This window comes from Paralichthys olivaceus, chromosome 23, assembly GCF_024713975.1.
Source record: "Paralichthys olivaceus isolate ysfri-2021 chromosome 23, ASM2471397v2, whole genome shotgun sequence".
NCBI classification, from domain to species: Eukaryota; Metazoa; Chordata; class Actinopteri; order Pleuronectiformes; family Paralichthyidae; genus Paralichthys; species Paralichthys olivaceus.
This window is the reverse complement of record NC_091115.1, coordinates 11,647,707-11,660,881: the sequence shown is the minus strand read 5'-3', so window position 1 is coordinate 11,660,881 and position 13,175 is coordinate 11,647,707. Positions and strand designations below refer to the sequence as shown.

The 13,175-nt window shown below is 40.7% G+C and overlaps 1 protein-coding gene across 3 annotated transcripts in view; it reads left to right on the top strand.

The window, feature by feature from the left end:
• Positions 1–13,175, top strand: part of tbc1d22a (TBC1 domain family, member 22a) — a 162,199-nt gene that overhangs the window by 44,403 nt on the left and 104,621 nt on the right. For all 3 annotated transcript variants that reach the window (XM_069519792.1, XM_020092387.2, XM_069519793.1), the window contains 3 exons: positions 2,144–2,327; positions 3,024–3,288; positions 7,075–7,257. In XM_069519792.1, the coding sequence (XP_069375893.1) occupies positions 2,144–2,327; positions 3,024–3,288; positions 7,075–7,257 (632 nt within the window). The remainder of the gene's footprint in view (positions 1–2,143; positions 2,328–3,023; positions 3,289–7,074; positions 7,258–13,175) is intronic.

Sequence of the window (13,175 nt, the reverse complement as noted above, 5' to 3'; positions counted from 1 at the left end):
AAGTTCAATGCACCTTTTTGTATTTCTAAAGCATCCTGTGATTTCCATGCGAACTTTTACTTCCCTTAGTTTCTATGCCCCAGCAGTGAGTCTCAGTTTGGAAAACTACATCTGAAAACCTAAGAATAACTCTCATTCTCCACTGTTTTGTCTCTGTACCTCAAATTGTCTTTAAATAAAGCTTTGTCTAGATATAACAGTGGAGGAAAATATTTTTTCTTATCTCATACTAGTGTGTATTAATTAAAAATATTCTCTTCCTCTTTGATGGGAGATGGATCTTTTATTCACGTGTCTCTTCAATGACAATTCTGATTGTATAGATGATCACGTAAGACCTTGATTGATCTGCAAGTCCTTTGTAAGAATAAGGATTCATAAGTATTTGGCAGATCTTAATTAATCTTAAATGGTACTGTATCTGCCTGAAGTTCCTATGGTTTTCTCTAATTTCTATTCTCCATGATTGCCCACAATGAGATACTCTTTGAGGGGAAACATTTGAGCAACAAAAGAATGCACAAATCATAAAGGTACAGTGTGTAGAATTTTGTGATATCTAGTGTTGAAATTGCATGTTGCAGCTGAACACCCCTCACCCTCTCCTTCCAAACATGATAGAGAACCTGTGGTAGCCTTTAATTGTCATAAAAACTCAAAAGGTGTTTAGTTTGTCCAGTCTGGACTAATGTAAAAAACATGGCTGCCTCCGTAGAGAGGGTCCACTCAATGTAAATATAAAGTATTTAAATATAAAGGGCATTTTCTGGGGTAAAGAAAACTACAATTCATACAATTAAGATGAAATGAACTAGTGAAAACATCATGAGAATTATTCTACACGAAATTTCTGCCAATAGATCCCTTTCACCTAAATCTTGCACACTGGACCTTTAAAGGGTTGCTGCTCATTGAAAGTTGAAAACTGCTACTGTGGCATGGATTAATGCAGTATCATTTGATACTTAAGCCACACAAATCCATTTATTTGCTATTGAACTGCTGACAAAGACATGGGCTGTGACATCATAGGTGTGACTATATCTGCACTGTGCTTAAGGTGAATGTATGAAACTTTAAATAGTTGGTAATTCTGAAAACCTTTTGTTTGTTTCTGTCGGTCACTTCTTGTTTTAGAGGAAGTGAACCTACCAGAAAATCTAGTTGGTGACTCGCTGATTGGTGATCAGTTTAAAGAGACTCAGGCTTACTTTCACTTTCATGTGAACCTATTTAACAAGCTTGAAACCATGCCCTGTGCTAACAGATTAGGTTACATGGAGTGAAGATTTAAGAGGTATATGTGATTTGTAAAACTTTTTAGTGAGTAATAAGGAAAATACTTGACTTTACAGTAAGTATTTTATATTAAGAATGCAGAAAACTGTAGAATCTTATGTGGAAAACATTGTTAAAGCTTCCTCATCATTCACTTCTGCTTTGGAAATATTTTTTGCTATTTTGGACTTATTTTATAACATGTGTTGACTGTACCTATCTTGTTCCAGATCCCCCACACACTCACACATAGAAAAAGCAGCCTGATACTCATTAAAAATCCTTTTCTTTCTTCTGTCTGATGTTTAATCATGTAGATTTCCATAGAGGGTTGAATTTAATTTGCTTGTTTTTTTGTCAGGATGAAAGTTCATGCTTTCTCATTTCTGTTATGATGGAAGTTACCTAATATGGACAAGTCTCTTTATCATGGTAATCTTTATATTTGGAAGAAATTAGAGCACCTTCGCAGTACAAAGTAAGCAACTGAGTGAATTTTTTTCTTTTGAACGTGACTAGATTCCCTCTTGTGTTTGAGGCCTGTTTTGATTCAAGTGTTTAAGACTAAGAGACTCACATACCTGAGTATTTCATTTTGAGTGTTGTGAATTACTGGTAGGTTTCAGTGTTTTTGGATGCAAATATTTTACATAAGTGGTGGTTATATTATTTATTAATTGCTAAGCTCTTCTTTTTTTCAAAGGGCTGGTATTCTTTCATTTTCTTCCCCATCTGTCAATGCCACAATGATTAACTGTTCTTCCCTACCCATTTTTTAACTTATCTTCCGCACTGTGGTTATTTACTTTATCTCCTCTTCCCCTATCGTCTCTTTTTTCACGGCCCCTCTCTTTCTGTTCTCCAGTCTAATTAAAGCAGGCAACAAGCATCCTCCGGCCACACCAGGCAAGCCCAAGAAGGCGACCACCTTCCAGGAGTTTGAGAGCATCACAAGTGACGCTTGGGATGTTGGGGATGATGACGATGAGCTGCTGGCAATGGCTGCGCAGAACCTTAACATCGAAGTGGTCATGGAGACGGCGAATAAGGTGACCAAACTCATGCAGAGGATACTTTTCTGTCAAAGGACAGTCGCCATATTCACTGTGCAACCCTATTTCCCATGTCTTCTTTTCTGTCTAATTTTCAGGATTTCTCTAACGTCTGAACCTTTTAAACAAATTTTCTAGACAATTTAATAATGAAACATTACTAAAAATCTTAGTCTCATAAAAACAAAATTGGAGTTAATGGTGCTGGAGGAATGCAATGGAACTGAAGGTGACTTTGTCCTCAAGTGTACAAGCTTGTGGACTCACACACTGGCAGCAGTGTACATAACAGATATGGAGTTGTTGTTATCATAAGTTTAGTCTGCTTGGACTCTGCTTTGACACATAATTGGTGTTATTGTGATGTAAAGACCACACGGACGATGTTCTTAACAAATGGGAATGTACATGGGCATCCACATAGAGCCTTGCTTATACCTTCTGATCATGACATTTACATCACTTGGTTCTCAGCTGATTTGCAGATGTTGAAAGTATAATATTAGTGTTACTGTACGGTTTATTCATCTCTTTTCATGTAAGAGGGATTCATGTTACTAGATTTTGAGCAGGTTTATTATTATGCATGTAGAAATTGTATGAGTATGTGTTTCTTTACACTGGACATTTTTAATACTGTATATATTGAAGATGTCAATGGCTTGAGTCCTTGTTTTTCTCTCAACTCTACAGGTGATTGAGAATCACAGCAAGCAACAGGAACGACAGAGGCTGGATGACTCCACAGACTTGGAACAGAGAGACGAGGACACACAGGAGGAGACGGTTGAGGATGAAGAGGAGGATGAAGAAGAGGAGGAAGAGGAGGAGGTGGAGGAGAGAGTGGAGGAAGGAGACGTGACCAGCCCAGAGGTGTCGTTTGCCTCCCAGAGCAGCCCTTATACTGATGGTCGCCTGGTTAAATCCCACAGCGAAGCTCCAATTGGGTCACCCAAAGGTGAGTCAACACCATTGCTCAGTGTCCAAAGTTTTTTGGCTCACCTGCATACTAAAAGCTTGACTGTATTTATCAGTAGTGCGACAGTGACATGGAATATTTTAAAAAGACACCCTGAAAACTCTGTGTTACTGCCTATAACTTTTTACTGCGCTTCAATCGAGGTTTGTTTATTATTCTGTTCTTGTTTCATTTTAATCATATTGCAAACGAGGTGTTTTGATGCTACACATCCTACAAAAATAAAGGTAAAACACCATATTGATGTTCAATAATCCAACATACGTAAATAGAATACATGATTATACACTTTTGTAGGTGTTTTTATATGGCTGTATTTGATAGTGACAGGTTTACAGGAAATGAGGGAGAGATACTCGAGGAATTGCTCACCGTAAACAGTCCAGCTGGTCGGGATTTGAACATGGGTCCATTTTTGCAAACCTGCCCGCATCTCCAAAGCTGCATACCAGACCAGTTACCCGCTATTATCTCTTAGTCAAATCCGGACCTGTGTGTACCTATTAAGGAATAACCAACAACCCGCCCAGTCACCAGTGATTAAACACACATGCTACATACACAGTAACTCACACCAACACGGTTGTGGCCTCTTTCCCCCGTTTTTGTGGTTGAGTGTTCTTCGAAAAGTTTCTGTCAATTATCTCAGCACCTGTGCTCCTGCAGCTATCAATGTTTCCATAGTGACGACGTGCGTGGCTTGCGGCTATCAAAAGCTCATACATTGTGGCACTTTTTACAAGCAGCAAAGACACTGACAACATATTCACCTCTGTCTTTATGTGATCTTTACTCGGGACCCATTGCCCAAGGCATATGAGCCCATTTGCTTTACACAATAACAATTGGGTCATCAGAAGCTCCCTAGATGAGAATCTGAGCTTTGTTGTCCTTTTGTGTCACCATATTCAACTGATATCCTGATTCAACAGGATATCCTGTAGAGCTGTGTTATGGATGGACTGCCAATGTTGTGCTGTGGCTGAACTTGCTTGTGGGTTTGACAGTGTATAGTTAGAGAACATAGAAATGATTCACATATTATTTAGAAAATAGAAGCATTTATTTAAATGTAAACTCGGGTACAGCAGCAATGTGTTCCTTCTAAACATAGAGACTGTTTTGCTGTTGCTCAGCTCATAGACTGTGACCTCAGCGAGTGCAGCAGACGTCAAACATCACAAACGTCTGCGTGACTGTTGTCCTCCCTGGCAGGTCATCTGCTCGTCTGGCTGGGCGTCTGCTGTTTTGCCTGTTGCTGTGTGTAGATACAGATGACATAAGCAGTCTGTTGCCCTCAGGCACTTCCTCTTATCTCCTCAGATGAGACGCAGCCCAGGCTTGTATTCTCTGTCACAACACGAGCATGTCCCAAAAACACTGACGCTTATATACAAACCTTAATACTTGGCTGGTAAAGCAAGTGACATGAACATTAACTGTTAGGCACAGTGCTGTGTTTGTTGGTGTTTATTTCATTGCCTTTCTTTCCAGTCACTTCTCTTCTTTTCTCCCTCTCCCTCAGAATAATGTGAACACACTTGACCCAGTCTAATAGGATAATGGCACACAGCAAGGCTTTTGTTAGCAAGGCTCCATCTACCTACATACTCGTCATAGTACTGCCACACGCATGCACACGCACACACACGCACACACACGCACACACACGCACACACACGCTCACACACGCTCACACATGCTCACACACACACACACACACACACACACACACACACACACACACACACACACACACACACACACACACACACACACACAATTTATCAGAAATAGTGCTTTATTGATAGACAGTCAATAAAGCCTCAGGAGATCTGGCCTCTTTCTATGTTTGTGCATTTAGATATATGTATTTGTCCTTCCTCACTGTGACAGACAAGTGGACACACCTAACTTCCTCTGACTTTTTCTTTTACTGCCCCATAAAATTATAAAAAAAAATTAAATGACCCATAAAAGGGGTTTGATTGTTACAGTCACACAAAAGATTCCACAACAAAGACACTGCAGCCTCCTCTAATAATCTTTTTTAATTATTGAAAGTGCAAATGAAGTGGTTGGGAACAGATTTGTAGCCTTTTATTTGCTCCTGTAAAAAGTGAAAGGGGGTATTAAAATAGGCAGTGTTCAAGTTTTATTAATTGCTATGGAGTTTGTGTGACTCTATCCACAAAGTAGACGTGTTGTGGTGGTATGAAAAGTGTTGGCTGGGTTAGTAACCCAAACCCTTTTTATGTACACACAAGGTTCTTTATGAACTTCTTTTAGTGCCCATGACACAAGGAACGTCCTTCTGCACACTGATCTCCTGAACCCAGCAGCTCCTTCATAACTTTACTTGTCTCTGTTTTTCTTGTGTGTCACTTTGTTTTGTTTTTTCCATTTCACACATCTGGGGGAACATGTGGTCCTCAGCAGACTGAGTTAATTTGCTTCACAGAAAATTTGCAACTGCTGCCACCCTGGAGGCGTTTTACTAAACAAACCATTAACAGTAACTACATTCATTCCCACTTGGCTGGAACCATACAGTAATGTTAAAGGGCCATTGGATTACAAGTGTAAGTGTCTGTGGTGTTATGTAGACCATGTGTTAGCCTGATTCTACTTTTACTTTTTAGTAATACAGATTAGACTTGTACTTAAAAGCTAGGGTTGGTATGGCCTTAAGCTTGCAAGAGCAGGTTACACAAATATGCAACCGATACACCCCAACGTCCTCCCATCAGCACTCTCATGAAAGCTAAGCCCCCAAAACACATGAACACACACTTTCTGATGACTGTTAGAAGCCGACTCTTCTGTGACTCGATCACCAGCCTCGTGTCTTCTTTAGTGGTGTATGTCTCTCCATGCGCAGGGAGGCAGACAGGTACAACAGCCAAACATTTCATTTGGTCCATGGTTATTTTACTCCTTTATTTATTGATCGCTTGATCACTTTTGGGACGTGAAATGGATTTCAACAAATAAGATAAAAAGTGCCTTTATATTATTGGCTCTGTGTTCCTGAATAAGCAAATCTATCAAGTGATTTGCTGTGCACAGCAGTTACTGATTAACTGATCAGTGCCAGACATATTGTGTCACCTCACTGCTGCTCAGATTCGAGGGAACCTTTCTTCTCTCTCTTGAAAAAGACACATTCTTGTAGTGTAATAGAACAGGACGAAACACGTCCTCCGAACAGAATTAATGGATTTTTCTGTACAGAACAAACTGGGCTCAGTGAAGTTACATTGAAAAGTGAGAGCATCTTTATTCTCAGCACTGTTAGGTGAAAATGAAAATGTGGGCTGGGTTGTGTTCCAGAAGAGATTTAAATCAAATCCTTGGGATTTGATTGGATTGCTCAAAGGTCGCCATGGTTTAGTGAGTACGGAGCAATATGGAGCTGTCGAAGACTTTTATCCTCCGCCCACACCTCCCCTCACCCATGTTGTCGAATCAGGAGGAAGAGGATGAAAGAGAAATTCATACATAAAAACAAAACCATGCTCTTTTGAAAAAATAAACAAAGTTCTGCAGACTGAGAACTAAACCCAGACGTCTGAGCAGATTCTATAGATCATTTCTGGGACTAAACAAAAAAATCGTATGCATTTACTGAAATATGTTGCCTTCAATATGACAATGGACCTTTATCGTGTCAACAAGATCCTGTGCTGCATCGTATACAATTCCTCTATATGTTTGTGCTGATGTGACCCTTCATCCTGTCTCATGTTGTCATCTGCCCTCCAGATGCAGCAGGTGAAATTGCAGCCCTCCACAGACAGCGGTCTCTGCCCCACCGGCCACCTGTCATCCCTCTCGTGGCTCGCATGGCCGACCAGAACACGTCTGGCACCCCAGCCATGACGGAGAGGGAAGCGTCCCGTCTGGACAAGTTCAAACAGTTGCTGGCTGGGCCCAACACAGATCTAGGTAAGAGATACTCCTCCAACAAGTACTCCATGTTCTCCCTTGTCATCCTCTTTCATTTCCTTGCACTCCTTCGCTTCTCACTCATAGTTTGCTCAGTCGGGCTGCCAGCTGTACTGCGCTTTTAACAACGCTGCAAGGGAGAAAGTCATCCCGCCATCTGGACATGCAGATTACAAGGGGAAAAATTCCACCAACAACAAAAGCAAATGACAGGCCTTTGTTCTAACCAAACGACAGGCCTTTATTGTTTATCCAACCCCAGAGACTGTGTTTGCTAACCACTGCTACTCCAGTGACCATGATATCCTCGCAGGCATCCCTCTTTACAGCTGACTTTCTGTCCTCTGAAACTTAACTTGACTGCTCTGCGCCAACTTGTTGCAGCAAGTTTTTAAGTCAATAAAACTACATCAAAGAGAAGTTTGTGAATCGAGCCACTCTGAGTGTAGAGTTTCAATGTCAAGAATCCAGCCAGTGTATAACTGACAGGCATGGAATGAAATACTGAAATACTGCATATGTACCTTGAATCTGTAGAGTTGTATGCACATTTCACAGAAACACCTGCACCAGAAAAAGACCTGGAGGCTTAGACACCCTGAAGTACTGAAGTAGATATATTTAAACATTCTTTATACTTGTATACTGGTATACTGTATAAAAGAATGTACAAAAACATGTTTTTGTTTTATTTTAAAAATAAGACATTTAATTCAAATTAAGAAAAAGCTAATATGTTAATGTAAGATACCATAGACCAACCTTTTCAAGTCCAAGACAGCATCTGTTCAATTTAGCTTCTCCGTTCAACAGGGGGTTCTGCAAAGGAGTTGCTGCTGCAGAACAATGATTCTACATATGCTTTGCCTTGAATATGGCCATATATATGAAAACCTATTTGTATAAAAGTAGTCCTGAGTATTCAAATAAATACAAACTGTACAGCATTAAGCTGTGCATCTGCTCCTGCAAATATTTCACAATAAACCCCCCCCCCCCCCCCCCCCTTTTTAAACTAATGAACAGGAAGTGTTGCTACCATTTACATGTATGTATGTATGTATAAAACTCAGATGAAAGATCATTTTCTCTGTTTATTCTGCTGTCAACCACAATGTTTATCTGTCGGATTTGCCACAAACGTACATATTCATTTCCCAAACCTGTTTCAAAGTAAAAGCAATCCAGCATTTACTTTCTGAATCCATTCATCTGTTCTAATGGGGCTTTGATTGTTATTGCAAGACCAGAAGATGCAGGTCTTCCTACCGTAGTGTCCTGGTGTTTAGTTCGGTACAGATCTGACTTGCATTCAAGGTAATTCACTAGATAGACTTGCAGCTCTGACACCAGTGAGTCCAGAGAGTTACGGGGATCGATAGTGAAGACAGTCGAGATTGACAGGTTGGCGACCACTGCAATAGACTGTATATAAAGATGGAGGACATGATAGCTCCACAAAAGTGAAGTCAAGGTGTCTTGATCGCTCCTTGGTGTAGGACATAAACCCCTCCTCCTCTAGGTTAGCAGATGGGACGTTGACTGAACATTAAAGTCAAAATCCACATCAAATACATTTTCTCAAAGATAGTTTCTGTCATTTACAGTTGTTCTTATCACACTGATGTTTGTTCAAGTGTTAATTATTCTTTATTCATGCTATAAAAACAAAGACGTCATGATTTTGGCTAAATTTCTGAATAGTTAGAGGAAGCAGAGATGTGTCGTCCATCTTTATATACAGAATATGAAACATACAGACGGGAACTAAATGTTCTTTGAACCAAAAGGTTACATTTTCATCATGAATCACTGTTATCCCAATTCACAGCAAAAATTGTAGTTGTCTAAATCTAATTTTATGTAATCACACCAATCAACTTCTTGGTCAGTGATACCAGTGTACTGTTGTCAGAGATGATTATATTATTATGTTAATAGAGCAAATATATAATTTAATATACTTTTTTACTTTGTTAATTGCAGCTCATAGGCAGCATTTTGAAATCTTTATTATTATAGTGAGTTTGTCTCGTTAACAAATGGTCCGACAGAGCATGGGTGCATGAGGTGAAATCGATAAATATTGCTTTAATTGTTGGTTTCCGTGACCTCAGAGACTTTCGAGAAAAATATGGGAGTGGATGAATGGAGGAGGAGGACCTGTCAAACTCAGTTAAAAGCCCCTTTGGGTTCAGATCTCGTTTATGTTAAGAGAATGAATGTACATCGGTGTCCTTGGGTACTTTTAAATGCCCTCATCGCGCGTGTGTGTGTGCGCATGTGTGTGCGTGTGTGTGTGTGCGTGTTTGTGTGGAGTGTGCCTGATAGAAGGGGAGCATGAAGTGAGACCAGTGGAAAGAATTATAAAAGTGCTGTAGTGAGCAAGAGCATGGGTTATGTGCCTGTCTAAATACCTTAAATATGCTTAAATGGAAAAAGACTCTCAGAGATATTTCACCGCAGAAATGACACAGATTAAACACAGTAGCCGCCGTCCTCAAATGGTGGCTATGGGCCTAATTATCCACGTCTAAAGAGGCTAGCAGTCATTTATTTCAGACAGGTTAGTATTAGAGGCAAGCTTTCATCTCTTTTGATTCCTGTATCGCAGAAATATGGTGTCATTGCTGCTGCCGATGCAAATAACTCAGCGGCAAACTCATTCACAATAAATGCCATCAAGTGGTCTTCAGAGATCTTAGTATATCCTCGATCTATACTGGATTTCTTGAAATGCCAATATCAATGGATAACAATATATCAGGTGATGTTATTCTTTGAATTTGGTTGTTTAACATTTGTGACCAAGATATTTTACAGTTGAAAGTCAGGTCTTGTATTATGCACTGATATTTCTTGTGACTTGAAAATATCCTGATAATTAAATATTTGCCATATGAAAATATTGGCAGATTTATCAGTCATGCTTTTATTTGCAGAAAATTACCTTGCATCGTGCACTTTACGCTGAAGGCCTCTACTTCTCCTCTACATTTGTGAGAATTAGTGCTTTTGTGTTTTTGTTTTTTGCTTGGCCTACTGATTGCAGTTTTCATTTTGAAACCACAAAAATGACCTACAGTAATTTAGTCGTGACGAGTACACAACCAACTTTAGGACTCAGTCTGCAGAACCATGAACCTGCTGTTGCACAAAGATCAGTTCACCTGTTTATTCATAGTTAAGTGATGCTCAACTTAGTGCGCAGAAACCTGAACTGGACAGCCACCGCTGCTACAGAGCACTGGTCGCCAGTTCATTCATGTTTATTAATATTGAGCGTATCAAGTGTCCAAAATTCGACTCTGTACTTACTGGGGCCCTGATCAATACACATGCCCAGTGTGAAGTCAAGATTAAGGAAGATGAAAGATGAATGGTCCTTGAGATATTTGACACAGACAGAGATTTCTGAAATCTGTAAATAGATAGATAGATAGACATTAAAGGTACTCCACATATATAACACTTTCATAATATTTTTACAATACTGATGGACAATCCAGTAGAACCACTCACACCTCTCTCTGGTGAAAACCTGGCGCCTACGTTGCACTGCATAGTAGCTCGACTTCTGACAGTCTGCTCTCAGATTCTGGGGCGGTTATGTCAGTTGTGGTTAATGTAGCTACAAGTTGCTGGCCTCAAGCAGAGATGAGGAGCATGTCACAGAGGTCAAATAACCTCCCCCATTTCTAACTTCAGACACAGTTTTTTACATTTTCAAACGACACTCATGGAAATAACACCACTGGATGCAATTCATCAGACTTAATTCAGCTTTTTTTCCACATATGAAAAACTCTGCAACACCTGTAATTGGAAAGTAATGTGTAAATCTGTGGGTTTCTTCTTTTAATTCTTAATGATCATATAATCATTGCCTCCACTAAAACATTTTGTGATGGCAACCTACATACACAAATCCTGTGCCGTCAACATGGGTGGCTGATTGCTTTGCTATTTGAAAAAGTGTGCAGGTTTGCATCACTCGGAGCACTTTGCCACTGCTTTACTCGCCTCACGTAGATTACTCTTAGCATTGGCCAAGATCCTAAAATGTAAATGCAGGATTTCATTAAGTTTGAATGGCCTTAGTCAGCACAGTAATTCACCTCTGTGTGCGTGATCCCCTTGAAAACTTTTTGAGCGAAACAAACTGGTTCACAAGTCATCAGCATTAGTCAACTTTGGTTGCAGCCTGCCCGAGCCAGAGTGTATCCTGTACATCAGCAGATTGTCTTGAGACGTCAGCCGCCATTAAGGCCCGCCAGGCATCACACGCCGGCTGTCTAAATTTAGTTTGGTCTATGCGCCATGATTGGATAGCCCAGAACGGGTGAGCCATGCTGCCGGCTGCTGGCAGCATGAAAGATGAACTTCATTCATGGGACATAATTAAGTGAAGGACTGTGGGGGAAGGGGGGTGAGGTGGTGATAACGGAGGGGAGAGGGATAGGGGCAGATAAGATAAGATAAGATGAAACTTTAATGATCCCCATGGGGAAATTGGGTCATTGCAGCAGCAAAGAATGGGATATAGATGAGACTCCAAAAAGAAAAATAATGAAACATCCACCATGCGGAGAATTTCAAACCTAAGCCATATTCAGATACAAATGTATGGACATTCGGGTCGGGAGTTTCTTGAGAGTTTGCCTTTCACATATGAACAACGCAGCTGTCAGACGTGCTCACAACAACACATACATTGGAGCGTTAAGGTGAGAGGTGTCACAGCAGGCAGAGGTAGGACGTAGCGTTTTAGTTTTCTCTGCAGAGCTCACACGTTTTTGTTTTCAGTACAGTGTCGACACCAGCGTCGCCTCGTTACACCAAAGGTTTATGTGACATCTTCATCAGTGTCATCTACATGTGTGGCAGTTTTTCTTTATCCGGAAATGTTTGTACTTTGAATGTTTGTGTCTGTTGCGTGTTAGAAACGTCGTCAACACACCCTTTGCTCCTGGTTAATCCCGCAGAGTTCCATGCATGTCTGAAAGCAGCTCTAGTGTATATATTTCTGGCACAAAACTGAACTATATCATTATATTCTTGTGATTTTGAGTCATTTTAGAGAATTTTTCTTTGTTTTTGGGGATGGAAATGTCTGGTTTTAAATACTGAGTTCATATTTCACCATCTGCACATGAGCAGATTGTTGCAGCGTCCAGTTAAGAGGGCGACAAGATGGATTAAGCTCCTCCCTGCTAAAGTGTAGGTCACTTTCCCCGCATGCTGCCTTTGACACATTCACACTCATACAAATTCCCCACACAGATCGGTAGACACTGTCAGCAGGGAAGACGCCCCCTTGTGTAAAGGAGAAATTCGACCGACTGTCCTTGAGCTCAAAGGAAATGGTGGGGGAGGTGGCGCTGGGATGATACATTGGCCGGTCCCTCAGTTGAATGGTGTCATTAATTGCAGCAGCAGCCATGTTTTTCTCGGGACAAGCCGTGGCGACATGTCAGGGCTGCAGGTCTCTGTGGTTTCCAGTCAGTCTGTGTCTGGTTGTGTGTGCCGGGCATTGTGTGAATTTGTGAACTTGAGGAACTCAGCATTATATCTGCCTCGGCATTGTGCTACAGCCGAGTTAGTCTTGTCACAGGCGCTGGCAGCTTCTAGTTGTACTGCTCACATCTGAAGTGATTTGAAAGTTTGCCTGTACAACAGATGAAACCTGTGTAGCATTGAAGGGGAAATAAGACAATAGTATGAACCTTCACTCACCTGCTCCCACCTCTTTTTTTCCCACCTGTCAGTGTCATCTCCTCAGTCTTTTTGATCATAATACCTGTCCAACGTGCCTTCACAATCCCCTTTGCATTCAGATCTTTAACATGCCTGTCAGTTTCTCTCTCTCTTTAACTCCCTCCCTCCCTCCCTCTCTCTCTCTCTCTCTGTCGATCCTT